The 26846-nt window shown below is 40.5% G+C and overlaps 1 protein-coding gene across 1 annotated transcript in view; it reads left to right on the forward strand.

Annotated features, from left to right (window-relative positions):
• Nucleotides 1-26846, forward strand: part of ulk2 (unc-51 like autophagy activating kinase 2) — a 61098-nt gene that overhangs the window by 5573 nt on the left and 28679 nt on the right. Inside the window, exons 2-5 of the mRNA XM_074678976.1 lie at nt 8476-8568; nt 8750-8791; nt 23371-23403; nt 26005-26041. Of these exons, the coding sequence (XP_074535077.1) occupies nt 8476-8568; nt 8750-8791; nt 23371-23403; nt 26005-26041 (205 nt within the window). The remainder of the gene's footprint in view (nt 1-8475; nt 8569-8749; nt 8792-23370; nt 23404-26004; nt 26042-26846) is intronic.

Consider the following 26846-nt stretch of genomic DNA (forward strand, 5'->3'; position numbering starts at 1 on the left):
AACGGCTATCGTCCGTGTTGTTTGTTTCTCAACTCAAAGTTGTGAGATGAGCTCGTCCGAAATTTAAACAGGAAGCTAAGTGTTATTCTCTGACAGTTTTTAATGTTGTTTCATGCTATTAGTAATCATTAAACATGTAATCAGCCATTTCTTCTGTTTGAACCGCAATGCATGATGGTATGTATTGCTCATATAGTGAGCATAGCTTATACACTACTTTTCAAAATGCATTGTGGGATACATTGAGTGGACTATATAGTGAATGACCATGCTCACTCAGATTTCGGACAGCACTACAAAATGGCGTTTTCACTATATAGTGCACTATATAGTGAATAGGGAGTGATTTCGGACACAGTCAGGGTCTTAAACACCAAGGTCTGCCCATTGATCTGCCCCTGACAGGCCTCCAGAGGGCTGGCCAATCAGAGGGAGGAGGTCAAAGGAGCAGGAAGCCTTAAAGAGGCAGCAGCTAAAATGAAGTGCTTCAGACAGAGGCTGAAATAAAAGTTTTCTAAAAGACCAAGGAGAAGTAAACAGTAGTGCTGTCAGGCGATTAAAAAAATTTGTCTATTTGATTACAGGATTTGTAATTAATTAATCTAATTAATTGCATTTTAATCTCATATCTGCATAAGGTCCCAAAATAAAGAGTCTGAATTCCAGGACATTAAAATTACATTAAAAGACATTAAAAAAATATATTTAAAAATAAGGTGGGAATATATGCAACACAATTTTAGGTGCCCTGGGGCATAAGGAACACGTGAAAAAAGTGTTATGGTTCTATCTTTACAAAATCTACACAGTCCTGAACCTAAGATAAACTGATTTGATTTTTAGGACGGTTTTTGCTTCTGTCACATTTTTACTCGATGTGGACTCAATTTTCACTGCAATATGAACTTGTATCCTTCTATGAGGTCAGGAGAACCAGGGCTAAAGGCTAAAAACTGTGAGGAACTACGTACAAAACACTTAATTCAAGTCTTGGATCAAAGAAAAGTGAAGTATTTTCAGTTTAACATGCTCTGAACACACAAACTGTTGCTCATTGGTGCAGAGCAGCCCCAAGCTGAAACATGACACCAGGAAGATGGAAGCAAATTTTCAAAGACTTCTTTAGATTTAAATACAGGATATATATCGATCATTCAGGGCTTGTTTAAAGCAGTAAAGAGTGTAGAATTATCTGTTTTTTACAGAATTGAGCTAGAGCAAACGGTTGATTTTCTGCAGATTTTCAAAAAGGACGTGTGAATAAACGAGATGTGGATGGCAGTCCCCCAAAAATCACTCTCGCTTCCCCCCGGTTTAAAGCATGTTGCTGACATCATGTGTGATACATTCAGGGATTTGAAATTAGAAAATCTGACGAGAACACCACTTTTTCCAAGTAGGACAAACGGTTTGTAAATGCCAGACATTTAAAAATAAGTGTGTCTTTGAACGCCCCGCGGGTTTGGGATCCAGAGTAATCTGCGTTAATTTTCATAACACGTTAATTTGCGGTGTAATTAATTAATATAATTAACACGTTCAAATGACAGCCCTAGTGAATAGAGATTATTTTTATGTGTAAATCATGTTAAGATGCTATAGGGCACCAGAAGGAAAGTTTAAAGATTGAAAAAAGCACAATACCCCCCTTTAAACATGTCACCTTCTGCAAAGTGTGTAATGAATGAGGTATATTCTCACCTCACACATCACTTAATAAAAGTCAATACGTCAAATATAAATATCATAATTAGTCGTTATAAAACTACTGATAATGGAATAACAGAATAGTTTGAGTATAGTCCTTGATAAAACCATTTTTCAGGCTGTTATAGAATATTGTGCTGCTGTCAATTATCTGTAAATGATGGCTCATGGTGCACACACATTAATGCTAATTGTTCACGTCACTCACTGACCAAGAACCCCACATGGAGAACATTTGTTTGGCACAGTTTTTAAGAATTAAAGACATCTCTCTGGTTACATCTCCTCTAAGGTCTCAGAAACGATCAACAAGCAGAGCACCTGCAGTCGAACTAAAACTAACATTAGTGACAGCTCAGCTTTCTTTCAAAGCTTTTACCCTTCAAGTGCTATATTTAATCTTAATCTCACTAGTGCTATATCTTCCTCTGGCACTGCTGTGTAGTTTTTTTGCCATCGTAATATATAATTTGTGATTCAATCAGTTATAACATGCCTGCTCTGAAGCTGCAGGTAATAGCTTTGACACCTTCATGCTGCAGCACAGCACAGCTCCCTGTGCAGGCTTTTGTTTGGGATGAAAAAGTAAAACTGATTTTCTTTATTGGTTTTATCCTCCGTTAATAATTAACAGTTACAGATTGTTGCATTGATTGGTGTATTCCAGTTTATAGATAACTCTCCAGCAGACACTCCTCACTGGAAGCTGTGTGTTCAGGAGGACATCCGTGCACAGCCTGACATGCCTCCTTGGCGTGCGCTCAGTGAATTAACTGTTTAAGACCTATCATCTGTATGCCATTTGGCCTATTTATAGGTTAATTCTATTCACGTCAAAGGAGCAGGAAGGCCAGAGCCACCTGCATGCAGCAGGCGAGCTTCAGTTCCCAGTGAGTGTTGAATGTTACACCTGGCATGTTCTTCTGTCACAGCAATAAGAAGAAAATATGCAAACGCTCCAGAAGGATAAAGAAGCACACTTAGCAATTTGTGTTTAAATCTCAGTTTGTAGTTTTCTGTTTCAACAAAACACTTTCTGTTGTCATTGGAAACCATGGTTTTCATCCTGAAAGTTGGTTTTCAAAGCAGCAACTCAGCCCTGTGCAGGTCTCTAAACATGATAGGATCAAATTTAGCGAAAGTGCTTTTTCTGAAAGGCAGGTTTAGGTTGTGATTCTTAAAGCTGAAGATGCTTTTTAAACTAAAAACTGCCTTTTCTACTCTTCTTCTTCAAAGTCAGGCTCCAGTGACCAAATCAGTACAGATGAAGGTCTGCAGCTTTCTTGGTTGGCTTGTTTGTGTCGCACATTAAGGTGCTGCAGTGTTTGCATATGGAATAAACAAAGCACAAAACACGTTATTTATTACAGTAGTTAAAGAAAAATCAGGTGAACCCTATGCCTTTTCTTAGAGGATGTATAAATCACACGTTTGTTTTGTTTTTTTAATAAAGGTCTGAATGTAATGACCGTGTTTGAAGCTGAACCAATCAGCTTCTCTTGGATTACATGTGCTTCTGAATAAGCTGTGAAAAGATGCCACGGGATTTGTTTTGGATTCAGGAGGAGCATGATGCAAACTCAGAGCTTGAGTAAAACATGGAGATAGACAAAGAACCTGTTAGGTTCAGACCTCGTTCAGCCTGTACATGCAAACTCATTTATCTGTGAGATCTGAGGTTGGAGTTGTCAGTTTTGCCTGGTATCATGCAGCCATTATCAGCAGCTGCCTAACAGGGTCAGCTCAGTAAACATAGTAACAGATTCTGTGATCCTGTATGCTGTATTAAATAAGTTGTGCATAGTTTCAACTCTTTTCCTGGGAATTTTTTATTTTTTTTTACTGACTTTAGACTAACTGGCCTGTCAAAATTAAAACTATAATCCAAAATGATTTTTTTCTGCATCAACAACAAAGACAAAAAAATTAGGCCTGTTTTTTTTAGCATTTTACCAAATGGGCTGTAACTCCACAAAACGTAGCCTGAGGGCTCAAAAAGTTCTGGGGTCAGCCATGAGGTCCCTAGGAGCGTCCCCAGTGGGTTTTCTCAGAACTGGGTTTCGGGTCCAACTTTCGGAAAAACAAAATTTTTTTGCCAGCTATTTTTGGGCGAAATTAGGCCTGTTTTTAGCCTTTCACCAAATGGTCTGTAACTTCACAAAACGTAGCCCGAGGGCTCAGAAACTTCTAAGGTGCGTCTGTGAGGTCCCTAGGAGCTTCCCCAGTAGGTTTTCTCAGAACAGGGTTTCGGGTCCAACTTTTGGAAAAACACAGTTTTTTGTGTGCTAATTCCTGGAAAAGATAAGGCCTGTGTTTAACCTTTCACTAAATGGTCCATAACTCCACAGAATGTATTCTGAGGGCTCTGAAATTTCTAAGACGCGTTTGTGAGGTCCCTAGGAGCGTCCCCGGTTGGTTTTCTCAGAACCAGGTTTTTGGGTCCAACTTTTGGAAAAACACAGTTTTTTGTGGGCTATTTTATGGAAAAGATAAGGCCTGTGTTTAACCTTTCGCCAAATGGGCAGTTACTCCACAAAACGTAGCCTGAGGGCTCCGAAACTTCAATGGTGAGTCCATGATGTCCCTAGGAGTGTCCCCAGTGGGTTTTCTAGGAACCAGGTTTGGGGTCCAAAATTTGGAAAAACACATTTTTTTGCGGGCTATTTAATCGGGGGAAATTAGGCCTGTTTTTAGCCTTCAATTTACAAGTGGTAATTTGCAAATTAGTCTTGTTCTTTGTAATCAAATCAATCACACAGATAGTTTTATTCAGGTTTAATCAGCAGATATATCATTAGGGGTGGGAGAAAAAAATTGATGTATCGTTGTATCTGTTTTTTTGTTTGATTTTTTTTTGTCCAAAATTATTATTATTTTTTGTCAATTCAAGTCCTTAATTTTAGTCTTTGTTTATAAGTTGGGTTTTGAAAAAAGTTTTTCCATCAGATCCCCCGAACAAATCTTAAAAACTGACTCACATGTGACACATCTTTTGAAAAAATATGGATCCTGATATAGTCTTTGGAAATCATCATCATCATTTAACTTTTTTACATGGCCTGGTGTAAAAAAAGAAAAGAAACTAAAAACGGAACTATTGAAGATTTGCAGTTTAAATTGACTCGGCATCCCAAAAATCGTATAAGGGTCGAATTGGAAGAAAAGCGTATCATCCCAGTCCTAGATGTTACGGTGCTTGAGCTCAAAAATTACCACATAGTTTGTTGTCATAGCCTGGAATTAGCTTACAACAGGAGGTAAAGGTTGGAGGAGAGGCGTTTCATCTCACGCCATTCTCAGGCCAGACGTCAGACTTCTGAAGTAAATCAAATGTACCATTAAGTGTGTGTCAGGAGGTGAAGGGCCTGCCTCAGCTCCTCCCCTGTCTCTGATTCTTTAGCTGGGTTTAGTCAGCATTTCCAGTATGGTGACTAACACCATTAGGCTTCATAATCCCTCTTTAAAAACCAGTTGGTGACATCACTGGAGCTCTGTCCACCCTTGCTGCAGCATGTGCTTGTAACTCCTGTGTCCTAGTTTGGCAGCTCTGAAGAGAGAGATGTAGCAGCTTCTTTTCTTTTAAAAGCATTTTTCTATTTTACAAAAGCATTTATCTCTGTAAGGTTTGCCTTTGGTATGCTTTCAGAAACCTGGACCAACAATCTGAGCCTCTTAGAAAAAAACAAAAACGTTTCTCAGTGAACGAACTTTGGTCAGGTTTACTTCTCACAGGGATTACATAAGAGCTATTCCAGCTTTGTTGCTGCACCTGGCTAAAGGAATCTACTGGAGCAGCTCCAAACATTTTATACCAATGCGACACAAAGACCCCAAAATATGTTAAAAATTTCAGGGCAAGCTGGGAAATGTCACATCTCTTAATTAAGAATGAAGATGTTGTAGTTTTGCTGTCAGTCTCCTTCTCACACTGTGTAACACTACACAAGGTCTTGCTGCGGTGCTGCTGACGCTGATCTCTTTGTTGCTCTGTAATCAGCTGTGATTCATAAATGAGATCACACTTTATTCTGGAAAAGGAGAGCTCCTGTTCCTGTCTGTGTAGGGAACTGCTTGCTTTGCAGTACTTAACTCCCCATTATGTGGTGCTCTACCGAGCCATTAGTTTGGTTTCTCCTCCTCCTCTCTTCAGCATTACATGACGGGCCGACGAGGTCACGTCTTTCATTTTTTCTATGCGTGTAGTGTCAGCAGCTTGTTCACAGCCGGCTGGGCAGGCTGTCAGTGATCTGGGGATGGATGCAGCTCAGTTGGCACTGCATCACACACACACATACACACACGTACTCTCACCCTTTGTTGTATTCTGCTCCAGGCTTTAGGTGTACATGTCTGTTTATCCATAGATCCCTTCAAAGGCTCATGTTCGTGTCAGAAGTGTTGGGCAGTCTCAACATAGAAACATGATCAAATTCACTTCTGTTTGAATGATTAAATCTGGACATTATTTATTGATACACAAGGATCAGATTTCCTCTCACAGCAGAAACTAATGGACACAGTCAATCAGTCTCCACATGTTCATCTGAGCATCAGACTCTTAAACGTTTAAACTATTTTGTCAGGTTGTCACTTTCAAAATTCAGGCTTTCAATTTTCTAAATTCTGTGAGCAGAAGGACTTTAATCCTTGGATGCATAATATGTTTGACGAAAACAAGCTGCGCCGCACAGCAAGCGAGCAGCAGTCGCTCAGCTCATATCCTTTAAAGTGCGGTTGAAGAGCACAAGAGTTTCCTTCATTGGTCTTAGTTAGAGGGTCTATTTTAGAGAAGAAAAGACCCCTGTTGGTTATTTAGCTCTGGTAGAAACTTTATGAATGATGTCCAGAAACAAATCAAACCTTTATCAGCTTAACTCACCTGCTTACTTTGTTTTGGAAGCAAAGAGACTTACAACATTAACTCACCTCTGGTAAAAACTTAGAAAAAAAGAACACCAAGGAAAAAATCTAACCAATAATAAAAGTAATGTGAATTAAGATGGCTCAGCCCTGATTGCAGCTCATCCTGATATTCTGTGCCTTATTCTTTTCATTTATTGACCATATTCTTATCTTGCTTTAAATAAAAGAATAAGAAGGGTATTACTCAACGTAACCTCCTGTTAATACCACAATATTCTGTTATTTTCCTAGTTTATAAACCCACTCTAAGACCTCAGCTGTTCATTCATCTCTGGTTAAAACCACTGGATGAAACACTAAAGAAATCCTTCACAAAAACTGAGGCAATGCTTTTACAGTAGCTCAGCTTGCAGCCCCTCTTGACAGTGTCAGAGAAACAATAAACTTAGAATAGAAGCTCTAAATGTGTCTTTAAAACCCTTAATGAAAAAGTGTAAAAAGTATAAATAGTGTGATAAATCTGAATAAGGTACTTTTGTAGGTACAGATCGAATTCTGTCAAAAGTACCGGATACCAATCCATGTAAAATCAAAAGGTACCATGTGTAGGTACCTAAACACATCCTTGTGACTGTGAGGGAGTGGAAGAGTAGGCAGTTTTCCACGCTGGACATGAACACAGCATTAGAAGGTTGTATATTGAAGAATAAATATGTTGGACTGAAAAAAATAAGATTTGATTATTAAACAAATTAATATTTTTTATCACATAGACACAAAAAAGTACCAAAAATTGGTACCATTGAGTACTGGTACCTGTTGCCTGGTACCAGGCATTGGTACCGTATCGTTTCAATCCCTATCAGGGATAATGTACAGATAGCAGGTTTTTGCAGGGGATTGGAAATTGACAGGTTGAGGCAAAGTCGCGTCAATTGTTTTGCACCAAATATGAGTTCATCTCACTTTGAATGAACATCTGAACCTCCTTTACTCCTCTTTTAACTGGAAACATTATCAAACTATATCTAAGAATTTATGATGAATAGGTTGGAACAAGTGGACATGCTGGGTTAAGTTTTTTGTCATACTCTCGACTTGGTGTTTCCACAGTGGACATTGTGACAGCCTCTCCTGGGGTTTACTTCTGTGTCCTCAGCTGTGTCTTTGCATGTCTAGCTCATGTCCCAAGAGCCTCTGAGCTCACGTGACCTCTAAAAGTCTTTTTATACCTGCTCCAGGAGCTCATCTGGAAACTTTATCCCAGCACGGGTGTGAAACAAAGGTCTCACTCAGCCCTGGTTAGCTCTTAGTGTAAGTAGGCTGGCTGCTACAGGAGCTGTCATCCGAGTGCCTCGTCATTCAGCGTGTCATTCAGAGCAATAGGCAGAGCCGACTGTCAGAAACTCAAGTGACCTGGTGTTATTGGAACGGATAAAATTTCCTTCGTCCTTCTCTCAGCGCTCACGTAGAGATGCTGACAGAGTAATTTAGGCCAGCAGTCTTTCAGATGCACTCACACACCCACCTGTTTTTATTTTATAGGAAAATTCCAGCGCCACGACCGTAGGGCTGGGTGATGTTCCTGAAATTAGTGTAACGTGTGTCTGTGGTCTGTTTTCCTACTTACTGCAATGATGCGATGATGAGACAGCAAAGATCCACAGAGAGTTATCAGCCTGACAAAACAGCACCCTGAGGGAGAGCATGACCCAGCTGTATTTACACGCCTGTATCCTCTCTTTTTAAGTGACAGCAGCAAGTCTGCACGCTCCCTTTAGTGAGGGCTGATGGTCACTTTTGAGATTGTCTAACGTGATCTTCAATTCTTGTTAAATTCAAACTTAGAGGTTGTCATTTTATTGTTTTAATCTTATGTTTCCCTGTCCTGTTTGCTCTTTGCAGAAGACAGATTGGGAAGTGGCCATCAAGAGCATCAATAAGAAGAACCTGTCCAAGTCTCAGATCCTGCTTGGCAAGGAAATCAAAATCCTGAAGGTGAGCATGACCCTTAATTACCTCTTGGTTATCTCTCCTGTGCGATCAAACAACGATCTGATGTTGATCTTTTGTTAGCGTGCATCTTTAGCAGAAAAGAAGCCTTAACTTTATGGGTAAATGTCATTAAAGAGAGTCCATTAGCTGCTGCTAATCTTCCATCATGTTTGTCTTAACTCAGGAGCTGCAGCACGAAAACATTGTGGCCCTGTACGATGTCCAGGTAAGATTCAAACCTTGAAATCTATTGTAGAAGTAAGTCACCAAAGACTTTTCTTGTTGAGTTGTGGGTTTTTGTTCCTCTATCTACAGAGCAAGAATGTAAAAATAAGCCATCCATGAATCTCTTCTCTTTGTCAAGAGGATCTATGTAACTATTGAAGAGTCTATAAGGCTGCCTTCTGTGTCTCTCTGCACACAGCTGGCTGATTCAGGGCTCAACCATAGCATTTTTTTTTGAGCGCTCACAGTCTGCTGCAAACACTGCAGAGCTTCAAGAATGCTAGAGGGACTGTGCAGCATCCTAATATGTAAAAATAAGATGTTAAATCAATACCCGCTCCCTGCATCATGTTACAGCCCAGGTCTCCAAGGCCAGGATCCAGACATTAACTGGAAGGTATTACAGGTTTGACATGCTCTCCTGTTTCATGGGCTAAAAAGTAATCTGTAAAGATGTAAAACTTATGTTCTGATACTGAAGCAGGATTATGAAAAAGATTGCCTGTTGAAGTTTTAGAGAAAGAAACTCTACATCCTAAGCTTTCCTAGTTAAAAAAGCAAAATAAATATGAGAATTCAGTATTTATGTTATGTGAATGTTTCAGAGCTCTTTGGGGAAAAGGACACCTCACACTGTGAGCGCATGAGCGAACAAGCAGAAATAAATCAGAGTTGCTCAAAATTCAGTCAGTATAATTTTACAGTTAGTTATTTGACAGAGCTTCAATTCAAAACATATATGCTAAATGTTTTCTTGAACAAAGACACAGTTCCATACAGTCCCTTTAACCTCTTAAGACCCAAGCTTTTGTCAGGTCTGCATTTTTGATAATTAACCTTGCTATTTTGGATAAGTAAGACCTAATAAGTACAATAACTAGACTTTGTCTTTGTACAAGTGGTTTGATTATTTGTGTTATGAGTTCCCTATAAGGTGTTTGTTGGTAGTGTTAGTGTACTTGAATATGTTGTTTTCTTCACTAAAATGGGTGTAATGTTGTGATTCCCTCAAAAGATGATGTAGGCAGTGTCCCTTAATGTGGCTAATAGGTCAAAGTTTAAAAAAATGAAGTATCATGAGTCGGACAGGCAGAAATGTAATGTGCACATATGTGGACGCTGGGTCTTGAGAGATTAGATGATATTATTTTTGTAGCTGCAGAAGTTCAGCTGAATAAAACATCTGGAACAATCTACAGAGCAGAGTTGTATCAGAGGCAAACAACTGCAGATTTTCCAGCCTTGCTCCTGTAAACAGGCCCTCAGTGTAGCTGTCTTTCCCTCGCGCCTCCACACCTCAGCTTGATGTGAAATTGCAGTTTCATGCATGTATTCCTAAGAATAGATTTTACAAGACTACAACACACATACAAAGCGCTTTCAATGCTTTGGGCTAAACTGTGAAGCCTGTGGAAAGTATGACTCAGTGGGACAGCTTGCATTGTTCTGGATGTGAAAAAGATGTACTGTAATTTGTGCAGTGTACTGTTTGAAGCCCAGCATGTGCAGCGCTGGAGTCTCACATCTCATATCCTTGTGATATTCAGCCTCAAACTCATGAGGATAAAAATATTGTGCTCTGGAAATAAACACACTGCCTGAGGCAGGATATTAGACTCTGCACCTTTCACAACATTCTTACTCTTACATTTATCACTGGGGTACTGGAGATGCTATGAGGTCCTCACCGAGAAATATTTCTTTCCTCTGATAGATGGGGGTTTTTGAGAGGGCAGAGCATGTGATAAATGATCGGTCTGTTCTGTATCTGAGTCTTGAAACCAGTAGATTTAGCAGAAAGTAAGTGTTTGCTATGATGTCCTGAATGTATTTGAGTGCCCCCTGATAAAGGTAGAAAGGCTGAAATGAAGTATAAACAGCTGAAGGGATGATGAAGCACTTCCCACATAGCAGAGGTTCTTCCTGTGTTTACGTAACGTGGACTCCCACAGGGACCCTCATGATCGCTCCATCCATCCATCTCCTCATCCCTCCATCAGACCAGCTGATGTAATACACTCTCCCTGAGGCTGATGACTGAGGATGAGGAGTCATAACTCAGCAGGCGGGATGCAGTCGAATAGTTGGCTTCCATCAGTGATGACTTAAAGAAACAGAGGTCTGGTTTCCTGCAGGATTAAGCAGCTTTTTGTCTGTGTGAACCACACAAAGGGTTAAGAGCAACATAAACTGTGGTGCAGAACATAAAACATCTCTGTGAAAATTTAGGTGAGTCATTACGCACTGATTCTGGAAAAGATGGCCTCTGCCTATGCAGATAAAACTCACAGCACAAAGAGATCTACTACATATTCAGTTGTGTTCAAAGCCACGAGTACAGTGAAACTTCTGCCGTCTGTCTGAAGGCAGTGGTGACTGTGACCCATGGTTGGCCCAAAGATGTCTCACACAAACATTCCAGTCATCATGAAAACAATGATTTAAAGAGCTGTGCCTGTATTCAGAAACATTCAAGGACCCAGAGAGCTTTAAACTTGTCCCAAACAATTTAGCAAGGAGTCCCACCGTAGGAGTGAAAGAAGAAAAGTGTGTTCATTGTAGGATTGTTAAATCCTGTGTTTCCATCTGTAATCACTGCTTTCACCTTCTCGTTATATCTGCTGATGAAACAACAATCCGATAATAACATTTACTGGAATCAGTTCGTCTCACACTTTGCACTGAGCTTAGCTGATTACCACAGATTTAAAAGTCACTATAACAGAAAAAATCTGCAGGGTTTTTTTTTCTTCTGTGTGTTCAGCAAACACGAGAAGTGCTGAGGTAGTATGGTGTGGTGTGAACACATTATGTCACAATGTGGTGCTGAGCGAATGAACACCTCCATTGTGAAACTAAGTCAAGCATACAAAAGAACATAAGCAGTCCTCCTCTGTGTTGATTCAGAGTTCAGTCCAGCATAACACAGGCTGGCCCCTGAGGTGCAGAATAGAAACATGCTGCTTCAGTTTGAGCTTTAAAACGACCTGATGCACATTTTTAAATAGCTATGGAGATATATCAGTGTCACATTTACTTTTATTTCAAACATCCTGCTGCGAAAAAACAGAGCTTGTTTGTGTTGAACTTTTCCTCCCTCCCGCGTATCACCATCTGCTTCCATGATCTCTGGCACACTGGAAGCTGTAACCAGTACTACAGCCATGTCACCAGCTCCAAAAACAGAAACACAATGATGAATCTTACACAGAGATACTGAGGATAGAAAATGTTGGTGTTCCTGAAGTAGGTTTTAGTGTTAAAGCCATGCAGCAGCCTCTCGTGTCTAAGAAATACAGTCAAAGCGTCCAAGGCTGCAGTTACTCCAGTGTCCACTCAGGACTTCAGTCTGCACCTTTCTTTTTATTCCTACAAATAATTTGTTCTTAACTTGCTCATCAATTTCATGTGCATTTCTATTAAAGTCAGGGATCTGATATTAAGTATTTCTTACTGTAAACATAACTTTAATCCATCTAAGAATCATTAATGTAATGATGCAGTGAAAGGATCAACAGACAGACGAACATCTTGCAATTCTGCCAGTGCAGCTAAACTTTTTCTTATCCCAGAAGTTAAACTTAATCTTATCTTCAGAGTCAGAGCATGGAGTCAGTCTGAACTCTGGATCCTCTGCTGTATGAGTATCTGCACGCCTCAAACAGCCACCAAAAGGTCACACGCTCTCTTTATGAGACCCTTATTGACTCAGAGACCTGCCCTTTCTCAGCCACCATCAACTGTCAGCAGAAACCACCTGCTGTGTAGACCATAGGGAGGCCAGAGGGCCAGGTTTGTGGGTCATCATTATCAGACTCAAAACAGGTGACCCACATCAGGGTGGTACAGGTAGCAACACCAGCTGCAGCTCTTTTATCCTTGGAGAGTAGCTTGAATTTGTGTCCTGAATTAATACATTTTGATGTTTCAGTGACTAAAAGGTTCAGTAGGTTGTTAGAGCAGATTGCTCCAGCAGCAGTAGTGCTGTAAATGTAATCCTTTTGCTTTTCTGCTGCTGGCACACTCATAAAAGATCATGTTTTTATCACTGACAGACAAACAGTATGGTTTAAATCTCTGCAAACATCACAGAAAGGATCCCCTGCAAATACACAGGCTTTTTTAAATTTAGATATTTCTTTTTTGTATAGAAGCAGTCGTAAAATCACGTTTTCACGTTGACCAAATTCCACAGACAGAGCCAGTAACTTCACTTTGCAAAGCACCAGTGTCGCAAATCAGTCACTGCTAGAAATGGTTTGTTTGTCTGCTTTTCTTCAGCTCTGGTGTTTAAAACTATTACTGAGGAACAAAAACACACAGAGAATAACATAAATAAACTGACAATTTCTGCAGCATTTTCAATGTTCTGCAGGGTAAAATTACTGTTTTATGTCAGTGAGTGTAGTCAGCTGACCTTGGAAAGAGCAATGTTACGAATACAGTTATAAGAACATCCTACAGGGAATCTTTTGTGTAATATCGCTCAACGTTTATTTTACCCCATCAACATTTACATACTCTTTTTTATGGGGCATACTGCAGCAGGCAAGAATAGAATTGCAGTTTTTGTATTTAGTGTAAGGGCTTCTGTTTTGAGAAATTAAGGATGCTCATATCTGTTGTCCTGTTGTTAGCATTGTTAACATTTTCCCCGTTTATAGACACGGGCCAAACAATGTGCCATGCACCAATACAAGCTGCTATTTTTTTTCTGTTTCTCACCACATCTTACCTTTATTAGCCTTGCATCCAACAAATGCTGACATTCTAAATTACTTTACTGTTTTCCCCCTGTTTTAAGTCTGATTTTGGCTCTTCAATATCTTGCTGATAGAGCAGAAAGCTGGGAGAGAGAAGGTCAGGGATGACATGCTGCAAAGGACTGCAGCCTCTGTACATGGGGTGCATGATTTAACCAGAAGTGCCCCAGCCCAGAGCATATTATTTTAACACCCAGTCTTTAACACACTCTCTGAGAAAGATCAGCAGCGTACAGAGAGTCTAAGGCTGTATTCAGACCAGAAAAGTCCTTCAGTCCACTTGACCAAAAGCAGACTTAATTTTTTTTGTTTGGTGCGGTTCGTATTCAGATTGTACTTTTTGCAAGTGGACTATATTCTGTAAACACATCCACGTGCGTGACGATCAGTGCTCTCATTGGACAGCACTGACAAAGGCGGTTTCAAATTTTGGAACAGCGAAGACGAATGCGCGCAGCAAGGAGACGCTATGCTCTGCGCGTCCTGACCCACAACATGCTAGCAACAGTGTAGCTAAACAGAAGACAGAGGATCAGGTATGAACCAAAGATGGTTAGGTTACGGTGGCTTTATAGGCCCAAAAGGTGCATTTATCCTGTAGTTAGTCCGGATGGACCTTGGTTTGTATTCAGACCTGCACCGGAGAACCACGGACCGCACCAGAGTTCGTTTGGAAGAGACCGAGACCACCTCAAAAAGTGGGTCTTGGTCCGGTTGTTTGGTTTGCACCAGGGTTCGTTTGTGTGTATTCACACCTGCATGAAAAGTCCGCACCAGCGTGGGAAACGAACCCTGGTCCATTTAAAGTGGACCAAACAGTCCAGGTCTGAATACACCCTAAAAGGATGGACTCATTTGAAGAAGAGGCTTTAAGAATTAAAAACAACATACATGGAAACATTGGTGCTAGAAATGGTGATTAGCGAAAGTGTTGTTTTTGACACTGATTATGGTATCAGACCTGATTTTCAAATTGGGATTCTCTGCAGAATATATGTAACAAAAAGATCTAGATTTAGAATTACTGGTGATCCATTTGGTCTTTAAACAGGGAGGCTCACTTGAACTGATTGGTTATTAAACAAATCTTTTAATCCTTTCAAATTGGAAGGGAAGTCTTTTAAGGAGTGTCATTTTTGATGTCTAAAGAAGAAAAACTCTAAATAAAAGCCTTTAAAGCCAGCAGAAAGAGAAGCTCTGACTCTTTTCTCATATAAAAACAGAGGCTTGGCGTGACTAGACAGTTGCACAAACCAGCTCTGGTTACATTTCCTGCTCTGTTGTGTAAACGCAGTCGTACAGCACGTGGTTTCAACAACAGCTGATGTGGCTGGGCAGCAGCCAGCTGAGGATGCAAGAAGAAGCAGTGATAACTGGAAACGCATGGAAAAAGTGAGCTAAATAAATGAAAAAGGAATGGAAACAATTAAAAGAGGGAAAGGAAAGTGGCAGCTGGTCTTGGTTACAAAGGGAGCTGGACACAGCAGAGTCTATTGATAGCTACCAAGAGAGGAAACACACACCCTTCCACAGGCAGCAGACAGGCTGATACTGCAGGGGACAGGAAACAGAACGCCAGCTGAAAAAAGACACAGTCATACAGAGGACCTTGAGCACTGCTAGAGCAGACAAGTGAACGTGACGGAGGCGGAGCTGGAAGAGAAGAAGCAAAATAAATCAAGACACAAAGAGGGGAAGAGAGTCCATCTCAAACCACATGATTGAGAAAGTGCTCTTTGAGAGGCTGAGGATGCATTAAAGCAAAGAGAAATATCTCAGGGTCAAGGGGTGAGAGTGGCAGAGGAACTCATCAAATGATACCCGCATCAGTTCTGTGACAAGCGATAACTTCTTAATCTGATGAGTGATAACTTAAACCTACCTGAATCATTGAATAAGTGATGAAATTGTCAGTGAAAGTATGAGATAAAAGGGAAACAAGTGGGCAAACAGAACGAGCTAAAAACATGAACAATAAGAGTTGAGATCATAAGCTTGCACAGTGGATAACCAGCCCACATCACTGGATTAGAGCATGAAAAGTTTTGTCTTGTATGTGTGTGGCCTCTGCCAGCTTTTGTGAATGCATGAAACCTCACCAGCTGCTTCACTTGGTAGAAAACGACCTGCTACCTGCCTGCCTCCCAGAGTAGTTTCTGCTCTAATAAAAGACTGCAGGGCTGGATGTGGGAGTACGTGCGCTCATGACAGATTGCAGGTCCTTTATCTCTGCAGTAGTTTAAAGAAGCCCTGTTCGTTTAATGACAGTCTTAAGCACACAGCTGAGCGGCTCCCTGTCCTCCTCCAATGAGCTGTTAACATTAAGCAAGCTGCAGCCGTGTGAGGCAGATTGGTCTAATTATAAGGTGTCGTGTGTCAGGACTTTGTGCCTCCCTCTCCTTCTTTTGTTGCACACTTCAGCTCCTCTGCTTTGGAGTTTTTTTCCTTGTAAACTGGTGACAAAGATGACTGAAAGTCTTGATTTAATGTTGAGGAGTATTAACTTTGCTATCACCCAAACAAGGTGAAATGACCACAAACTGCACAATATGGCACATTTAGCCTTTGTATTTGTTAGGGATGCACAATATTATCGGCACAATGTTGGTATCAGCTGATGAAAGCTTAAAAACAGGTTTATCCGTATTGGCAGATCTGAAAATTTCTGCCGATAGGCACAGCCGATAAGGTGCTATTCAGTTAGGATTATTATTATTTTCCATCTGAAAAATAAGCTCCTTAAATAAAATGTAGCACTTCATTTATTTGCACTGCAGAGCTCTGTGTCTGTCACCAGGTTGTTACAGTAGCTCTAAAATAATCAAATGCAACTTGGTTATGTTTAAAAATGCATTGTACATTTAAAGTTCATGTGATCTAAAGGAATTATTTTTCTGTATTTCAATACTGAATATCTTGAGTGAAAAAATAATACATTTCTTATTTATGGTAAAATCAAATGTTTTTTGTCTTGTTTTATGTGTGTTTCTTAAACAAATAAGACCGTTACAATAAGAGTAACATATAAATTCCAGTACAGGATAGACTTAGCTTTCTTTACAGTGAAAAAACAAACAAACTTGTGATTATCGGTATCGGTATCGCCCAAAAGAGGTTTCGATATATCGGCATATCGGATATCTGCAAAAATCCAATATCGTGCATCCCTAGTATTTGTATTTGTCATTGCCTACGTTTCTGTTTACATGAATGAGGGATGTTCAAAAGTAACTTCTTTCTTGTTTTTGAGAACCGAAATGAGAAGCCTGACAAGTCTAAAGATAAGAAAACAGGACATGAGAGTCTGAGGGGAAAGATCTTAAATTGGTTTATTGAGTGTGGCTAACAGTAGCAGAGCTAGCACCCCCTTCCTCCACATTAAAGGAATCTGCAAATGTGAAAAGAAAGATTAGCTTTTTTGCTTCTTGTATCAAACAAATTTTACTTCAAGGAACTTGGATTTTTTTTTTCTTTTAATGATTTATAATAAGACATTATTCTGGAATCGTTCGGTAAATGTGTCTCATTAAGTCTGAAAAGGTCTGTTTTTCACTAAAATTAAGAAGTTTCTGAAGTGTAGAAGTATTTCAGCAAATTTTATGATCCGTCACACCACATTTGCTCATAAGGTTGTTTATAACAAGGCTTGAATTAGCACAATCTTTTTGCTGAAGGAGAACAAAAGCAGCAGCTCTTGAAAAGGTAGTGAAACCTTTTCTAGGTGCATTCAGCAGTCTGAAGAAGATTTCAGAGGAGAGGTGACGTCTTGAAGAACTTTACCACACCCGGATGCCTTTTTGCATAAAGTTTGGGTGTAGGCATAAGAGGACACTTAAACTTGTCATGGAGCAGGATAGAAATATACAAAGATATTTTCATTATCACTATATTTCACTAGTCTTGAAATCCTTCACCCTGTCGATCTTGTTCAGATCTTTTCAAAGCTGTTACAAACTCTAACACGCGCATAATTGACCTTTCCATCACAGTGAGTGTCTCCTTCAGACCCACACAAATATCTGTTCAGCTGTGGACTCTACCCTAGGGAACGTTGACGCAGGACAAATGTGTGTTTGGGTCAGAGGAAGGGGTGCGTTGTGAGGCTCTGCCAGCCGAATCGCTTCTGTGCATGCCTCAGCTCCAAAATACGTCATTCCAAAATATGTCAGCACCTGTCACAACACAGATGAAGAAATCCTGACCTTATTGCTAACAGCAAATTATCAAGGCTGGTGGTTGTTGTCAACATATCACAGCCATCTTTAACTGGGTCAATGCTGTTTATTGATAAAAAAGTTTGAGATTTCAATGAAAACTTCAGAAAAACTTGTTAGGATCAACTAGCTGTCAAACTCTGCAAGTTGCCAAACCAGGTTTATCTGCGTCACACTTCCATGTTTGGCTTTAAGGGACAGACTCTCTGAACTTGGAGCTTTAGGTTGGTGTAAATGTAAACACAGGAAGAGGAGAACGAGGGTTTGTTTATGAAGTGTGTTGGATCTTTAGCCAGGCGTCACAAAAGCTGATGCTGCTCCTGAGGAACATTGTGTTCTAGCTGGGACAGGGGCCCCTAGCTCGCAGTGTGTGTGTATGTGTGTGTGTGTATGTGTGTGTGTGAGTGTGTATTTTAATTACACAAAGTATTGAGGCAGGGCCGACAGAAAAGGGGGGTTTGAAAGGAAAACAGGGGCGGTACATGTTCTTGGAGAACTTCAACAGGTTTTTTTGGAGCTCAGTGAGTTTTCCTAGAAATCCTGCGGAGTGAGCCTCACTGGCCTCCGTCCAAATGCCTGCAGAGAACATTTCTTTACAGACGTCAAACTGGCTGTAACTGGCGGGAGGAAAAAACTGTTACTGCTCACTGAAGCATTATCACACACACACACACACACACACACACACACACACACACACACACACACACACACACACACACACACACACACACACACACACACACACTGACATATGTAACCACAAAGTCATCCAGAGCATGGAGCATGTGCTTAGCAAGTAACATATGTTATAGCCACTCACATGATCTTCAGTTCACATGTGCTTCTGTTATACAGCACATGTTCATGGACAGAACAGGAGAGAGTTTTAAAGGTGAATCATTTTGGGATGTTCTGTTCTTTTTTGATGTTAACTATTGTTGAAGATGGATCTGTGCCACATATATACTTTATTGATCTCATGTGGTGAATCTGTGCTCTCATTGTCTTTTAATGCTACTCAACAGAGACACTTTCTTAATCTATCATAACAGTGTGATAAACAAATGAACTGTCCCACAACTGGACTCTAGTTCCACTTCCAGTATACTTCTGATATATTAGGCACACCTTGCTAGTACTGGGTTGGACCCCCTTTTGCCTTCAGAACTGCCTTAATCCTTTGTGGCATAGACTCAACAAGGTACTGGAAACATTCCTCAGAGAGTATGGTTCATATTGACATGACAGCATCACACAGTTGCTGCAGATTTGTCGGCTGAACATCCATGATGAGAATCTCCCGTTCTCCCACATCCCAAAGGTGCTCTATTGGATTGAGATCTGGGGACTGTGGAGGACATTTGAGTACAGGGAACTCATTGTGATGTTGAAGAAACCAGTCTGAGTTGATTCCAGCTTTATGACATGGAGCGTTATCCTGCTGGAAGTAGCCATCAGAAGATGGGTACACTGTGCTCATAAAGGGATGGACATGGTCAGCAACAATACTCAGGTAGGCTGTGGACTTTAAACCAGGCTCAGTTGGTTTTCAGTGGAAACGCTGACATCACACTCTGCCTCGCACGGGCGCATACAACAGGACAACAGTACCGTTGTTACAATCGACGTGAACTACCGTGTTGTGCTTGTGCTGCTCAATCTGCTGAATCTGCTGACTGTCTGCGGACAAAATATGCATCTTTTGCTCCAATTTTTAACTTAGTATTCCCCAATACACCAGATGACTGGCTAAACTCTACTTCGGTGGAGATCTCCCAAAAGCGGCTTCTGGATAAGACAGTTATAGCACCACCTACAGGCCTGGCATGCTTACTACAGCGTTTTCAGTCCATCAGCGTTAACGTGTGAACGCAGATTTTTTTCACTGCGTTTTAGCGTTTTCAGATAAAATGTTGTTGTGTAAAAGGGGCCTAACACTGCAGTTTTCTGGGGAAATAGAGCCACTAGTTGGCCTTGTTAATCAGGCAGGAGAGGTGTTAAGGCTCCAGGTGAGGTCTGTGGTCAGGTGTACACTCAGGTACCTGAAACTGGGGACCACTTCCATGGATTTATGACTATTTTCTTGTTTTTTTTTTCATGTTGATGCAGAAGTTGTCCTCTATGCACCAATCCACCAGGTGTTTCACCTCCTCTGTGTGCTGGGACTCATCGTTATTGGTGATGCGTTCCACTGCTGCTGCGTTGTCCACAAACTTCACTAAACTTTGCTTGGGTGTTTTGCAGAGCAGTCATATGTTAGCAGAGTGAACAGGAGAGGGCTCAGTACGCAGCCCTGAGGAGAGCCAGAGGGCGATGGGAGAGGAGACAGTGTGTGACTCCTGACAATCTGCGTTCTACTGGCCAGGGATACCACAATAAGATAAAACAGACTCATAAAACGTAAAAGAGAATTTAAAAAGCCCTGACGTTAATCCAACTCCAGATAAGAGTGTGCTTTTATGTGATGTTGTGTTCAGACCAGGCATGACTCAGTTAACAGTGTTTTTGTTAGTATCACGTGACTGTACACTGTACAGCTTATCAGTTACAGCTTTAATATGCAATCATACTCCTGCAAAACAACAAATCTCCTCCACTCTTTGCGTAAGCTTCAGCTCCTCTGAACATCAGCAAACAGTCCTGACCTTTTGTCCTCAGCCACAATTAGTGTTTTCCTGCTGCTGCTGTCACTGAGTCAAACTCATCCGTCACTCTGTGTTGTTCTTGTGTCAAAGCACACACTTTTGCTCTCAGTGTCTCCAATTTTCTCAGAATTCCCTGGATCACACTTTGAAGACAAAAGAATGCACACCCTTCACACACTTACACATACTCACACACTTATATCCACTTTCTCTCTTGTTTGGTTGTGTCCCATCCCCCATTATTGTTACATAACCCTGTACTCCTGGAGTTTCAACGTGACGCAATAACTGAACAACTGACCAGGCTCTGTGTTGATTTTGGCTCTCTCTGACTCCTGGCAGCGTGGAGTGTTTTTGTGTGCGTGCGCTAAGTGTTGTCAGTTTTCATATCTGAGGATCATAAAATCTTTTCCCCCCTCCGTCCTGCTGCAGATTTGGCTGCTACACTGAAAGTTAATGACGACAGAGGAGCTATTTATACTGTTGTTGGGGAATATTTGTGCTTGGACAGAATCTTTGAAAGCTGTATCAGTATTCAAAGTCCAGAGATGTTTTATTTCAGATCCAAAAAATATGTAAACAGTCCTCATAACACTGTAAACAGTTTAAACAGGTCAGAACGAGTCCTTACTTCCTCTAAGCTGTCATAAACAAAGGCTGCCTGTGTGCCGCTGTCCCCACCTGCCTCTTGAAATTCATTCCACTTCTGAGCAATTAGGCAACAAACCAACAACTGCAACACACACGCGAGTACTCAGAAAAACAAACATTTCTCCTGGCAGCTTTTCTTAGAAGTACTCAGCTCTTTCTTGATATTATTTTCTTTTGATTGTGCAATAATGTTTTCAGTTCTCCAGTCCTCCACCCCTTCTATGCCTTGTGATGTGCAGGTGACGTATGACTTAACCCCTGCCCCTCCGGCTCCCTGACACTGTACTCCCATCCCCCCTCTCCTCCAGATTGTGCTGCATAATACATCCCCATTATGTAATCCCCCCAGTCGCCCCCCTGTCCCGGCACACTCTCCCACAGATACAGTCAGAGTTGATACTGGTGTCCCATCCCCCACTGTCACCACCTGCCCCAGTTGGAGAAATCACAGCATTGGATTGAAAGAGGCTGAGCTACTTAACAACCAAACACACAAGCCCATTACCTCAGGGTCATACATAGGTTGACTTGAGTGTTGGCACGAGGCTGTAGCTACTGATCAGATCACGGGATTTGTTTATAAGTGAGGTGATCAGAACGCTGTTCTTGTTGTGTGCTGTTGGCCAGAGATGTTTACTGACCTTGTTTACACGGCGGCCTTTTCCTCTGACCTCATTTAAAAGCCTAAATTGTAGTAAAAGATAAAAGATATTCCAGCTGCCCTTCAAACAAAGGAAAGACACCCCAAACTTTCCCCACCGATCATTAACACCTGAGTTAAAATATTCATTTCATAGCTGAACAGAGGAGTACATTTCTTTTTACCCATTTGTTTATAAAAGCAACGGACTGGGCAGAAACTAGGTTGTGACTGATTTAATGATGATGACTTTAGCTCCCTGTCTTTGCCGATTTCTTGATCAGTCAGAAGTTAGCTACTTATCGTCATCTTTGGGCTTCATAAAGTCAAAAACAGCACATTACTGAGACTACTTTCATGTTTTCTACCACAACACCAGTCAAAAAAATAGATTTACTGCATTAGATCAGCGAAAACTGGACTTTCAAAACGCATGTTACTCAAACTGAAACCACACTAAAGTTAACTTCTTGAGGCCTGGCTAACATGCCTTATTAACGCACTTAGTGCATGGATAAATCTCAACAGTGATGTTGTTGACTGTCAGATACCGCCACTAGCCTTTTACTGCTTGTCAACTTGTTTAAGGTGTAACAATTCAACCATAAGAATGTTAGATTTAAATTGCAATTCTTCGATATTTACGATTTCTGTGATTTTAAGTTTGCTTTTTAGACACCAGACCAAATGGAAAAAGTTAAATGATGGTGATAATTTCTACAGACTATATCAGGAGCCATATTTTCCTATAAGATGCTCATCACGTGAGTCAGAGAGAAACATTTCGCCCTCTGCTAGAGAAAAGTGAAAACTTTCTCTAATCCAGTTTCTAAACAAAGACTGAAATAAAGAATTTAAATTTGAAAAAAAAACATCTTTTGACAAAGAATCCTGATTTTGATATTGTCAAAAAAATCCTCATATATTGATTTTTCAAAATTTTCTCCCACCTCTTTTGTACACTGAGTCAAAGACAGTAGTCCTGTTGCGTTGCTGAGACAAGCTTCAACCCAAGCCTGACTTACTGGATGTTAACCAACTGTATAATGTTACAACCTAAAGAGCTGCATGGCTAACTGCACCAACCTCCTGACAAGTTTTCTTTCTATCAAAAACAAAATTCCTGTACTTTCTTGTGAAAACTCTTTGGTGATAGACTGATTAAGATGTGACCTCTCATGGTGATGATGAGCCTCTTTTTTTTTTAAAGTTCTGTGCAGCTTGTTTCTGCTGATGTTATCATGCACACTTAAAAAGTTAAATCATTAGCTCGTCTCGTCTACACACAGATCAACTGTTATAGTGGCAGATTTTTATTTTGTGTAGCCCTGGTATTTTAAACAAAATCATCTGCTGCTGAATTGTGTCAGTAAACAGGACTCATACAGGAAAGAGAAAAAAGGAGACAGAGCAGGACACACTGCTGTGTGTCTGAAGATTGGACAGCTGTTATTGGTGTGTGTGTGTGTTTAAATTTTATCTTGTTAAAAGTTCATAAATAAAAAGTCAAATTTTGCATTTGGGGACAGCATGGTCATTGGGAACATCATTTGCTCCTATTGTGTACTTTGGATTATGTTTTCTGAGTGTGTGGTGAAGCCGTCAGCTGCTGAATGATGGATGACTTCAGTAACTGACTCTGTGTCTCTTCTCTTCTTTTCTAGGAAACACCCAACTCCGTTTTCCTGGTCATGGAGGTGAGTGTAGAAACGTGACTGCATGTTTCATAAATCACATCCCACATTCTTCTGAAATGTAAATCCTTGAATAACACCAGCATCAGTCATACAGACGTAGTCTGTGCAGTCAGACTGTTGGTTAGTCCAACCGGACACAGGCTCTTAGCGTGCATTCCCCTTCTTTACTGTTTACCTCTCTTGTTTTCTTTCATTGTGTCGGAGTCTCGTCTCCTGCTGACAGCCTGGGCATCCTCCCATACTTTTCCCCACACATTTCGCAACTCTCTCAGCTGGCTGCATCGAAGAAAACAAACCATGTCTGTAACTCATGTTACTCAACCGAAATACTGCAGATGATTTCTAGGAATCATATTCCCCGAAAGCCTTGGCTAAAGAAGTTGTTTTGGTCTATGTTTAGACGTAGCTACAGTAGCCAACATGAATTATCTTGTTGAACTGTCTCATGACAAGGTTACAGTAGTGTGAGGGTATCAATGAACAGAGGTAGAAGGCAGGGGAGGTGGTGGGTTGTTTTATATGAATGTAGGCCTGTCAGGATAACAAATTTTGCTAGACGATAATTTTCCAAAATATTATTAAATGATATTGTCAATATTATTTTGATTTTATTTCCATTTTTTCATTGATGTAATTATGATAAATGGGATAATAGAGTGAGTACACCATATCAAAAGCAAGAAACTTTAATTTCTTAAGAGTATTTAACTGTAATTAAAAGGTTAAATAAATTAAACAAAAAATATAATATATTTAACAAACAAGAAAGAGGAAAAAAATACAATGAAAATGAAATGGACTCTCTTTAAGAAAATAATACATGTCAATGAAAATAATTAATACTAACCAAAAACAATAAAACATAGACCCTGTCTCTAAAGAAAAAACAAAACTCCAAAAAAAAACAACAACAATAAAAACTATAGCCTAAATAAAAGGGAGTTTTTACAGTTCCTGAATTGTTTGTAACATGTACTTTTTCCCAGTCAATCCGTACTGTATGTCAAACATTTTTAACATTTCTAGCTTTCAACCGTATTGAAGGGCTGCATTTCTTTGGCAATGTAGCTGTCTTTGAGCGCCCACCATTTGGCGCTTTTATTTCTATTTACTTTGCCAACCAAAAGCCTCAGTCAGAGCGGATTGTCAAAGAACAAGGCTCCGCTGCACCTCCCTCTTCTTCTTCGTCGCCACTATTTTCAAACAAATGCGACATATCAGCTCGTTGGTGTTCATGAGCTCACACTTTATTCATTCTGATAAAAAAACAAAATATTCCCACACTGGGACTGTGGCAGGCGGCTTAAGAAGCGTATCTTTCGTGCCATCACTCATATTAGCGTGTGTTTCCTCCTTACCCCTCAGGACACTCGCTTCAGCTCTCTCCTTGTGCATGCGGGAGGAGCCCCGTCTTCACCCCAAAGATCGCTTTTTTGACAGATGCTCACTCCGCTATAAATCTGCTAAATCCGCTATAGAACCTATGCACCCCGATGTTAGGAAAGATAGACGAGTGAGCCATCTTCTTATTCAGCCTCTTTGGTGTAAAGAGAGGAGGAAAACAAACATGCATGCACATGTCAGTTAATCGAGGCTGGCAAACTTACCGAGGATGTTTTTATTTATCGTTCGGTTAATCGATTTATTGATTATCGTAACAGGCCTATATGAATGACTTTAATGATCATATTTCAGCTGTAGATGCCTTGTCGTCTAGCTCAGTTACTGCTCATGATACATGTTTTTCTTAGCATGAGAAGCTCACCTCCTACAAACATTGTTGGTATTATGAGATGAAAGTGTGATAAAAGAGAAGAGCACACTGAGCCAGGTGTTGGAAATCTGTTCCTGATGAAAATGCAGTTCGAAGGCTAAAAATGTGATTAATTTGTTGGAGCAACATTTCACATGAAACATCATGTTTAATTTGTAGCATTTCTGCAGCTTGCTGCCAGCCTGCAGTAGGAGTAGTATGAATTTGGTTCAATTAAGTCGCATGAAAACTGTAAGTGAGCCAAACAGCTCGGCTGCACGATACATAGCTCAGTGCACCCTTCTCTGCATTTTATAGTGTTTGCATTCAGTGTGAAGCTTTGCTAAACCAAAACTGAATCCTTTATCTGCCGTGCTTTTAGACACAGCAGCATGCAGATCAGCTAAACCCTTTTTTTGGAGCTCAGTGGATTAAAATGGGAAAGCGGTCTTTTTCCGGTGCTTTGGCAGAAAGTGAGAGTTCAACTCAAGTGCTGTTTTCATTACACTAATTTTCCCCTCTTTAACTTTCTACACTGTTCCCTCAATGGTAGAAAAGCACTGTTTGTCCAGCACACCTGCAGGATTACAGAAAACATTCCTTCAATCAAGTCTTGTCTTTTCTTGTCCACTCAGCAGCCTGCTGACTTTTAGCCCACAACAACTTAATCCTTCTGTTCTTGTTGTCCCTCTTGAGAACTAACTACACTCCAGTACAGATGAAGTCAATCAGCAGATTAATTAATGAGAGAGACACACTCAAACAACCAAAATGTGCTTCTCAGCTTTTCATCCCTGCACCTGAATCTTAATGTTGCTGATGGTGATTGTTTGTTTCCCCACACGCAGTACTGCAACGGAGGGGATCTAGCTGACTATCTGCAAGGTAAGCATTGCACTAATCTGTCTGCATCCCTCTCTCTCTCTCTCTCTCTCTCTCACACACACACACACACACAGAAACAGAAACACACACACAGATTATTGTTCATCATAACAAAGTTACTAATGCTGCAGAGGAGGAAAAGCCATGTGACTGCAGCTGTTAGGCGTGTAGGTGTGGGAATGTGTGCACGTTATTGTGTATTTATTATTTATGAGTAATGGTTGTAGAGTAATGTTGGGTCTGTATCTTGTAGAGATGTTAAAGTGTGAGTGTGTGTGTGTGTGTGTATAAGTGACTGTATGTCTTCTTCATGTTTCTGTGTGGGGGATGTTTGTCACCATGGTTCAGTACAAAGGGTTCCTTCTCCAGACCAGGGCCGGTCAGCACACTGTTGTTGCTGTTGTGATACTTTCTAACAAAGGTCAGCATTTCTGCTCATAGGCAACGAGTCTGCTTAAAGGATCATTCTGCTGCTTTAAAATCTGGTAGTAGTTTTGTGAAACTTCTGGCAGCTGCTGTCATCTAAATGATATAATGGTTATCCCTCTTTATCCTCTTATGTTCCTTATTTACCTCATTACACCATTAATTCCCTCTGGTTTTGCACCAGTTGCGTGTTAAAAAACATCATCTCCTTATTTCTCTGAATACTTCTTGCTCAGTCTCACTATACCTTCCCCTCAATTCTTGCAGAAACTTTAGTAGGAGGCTGGCAAGAAAAATTTTTAGTTAAGTTGAGTGGAAATTTGTGTTCACATTTGCAGCCCTCCTTGAAAATTTGGGACCTTCACTGCAAAATTATTAT

Source organism: Halichoeres trimaculatus, unplaced genomic scaffold, assembly GCF_033239565.1.
Source record: "Halichoeres trimaculatus isolate MK-OKI-2021-1 unplaced genomic scaffold, fHalTri1.1 fHalTri1_scaffold_9, whole genome shotgun sequence".
NCBI classification, from domain to species: domain Eukaryota; kingdom Metazoa; phylum Chordata; class Actinopteri; order Labriformes; family Labridae; genus Halichoeres; species Halichoeres trimaculatus.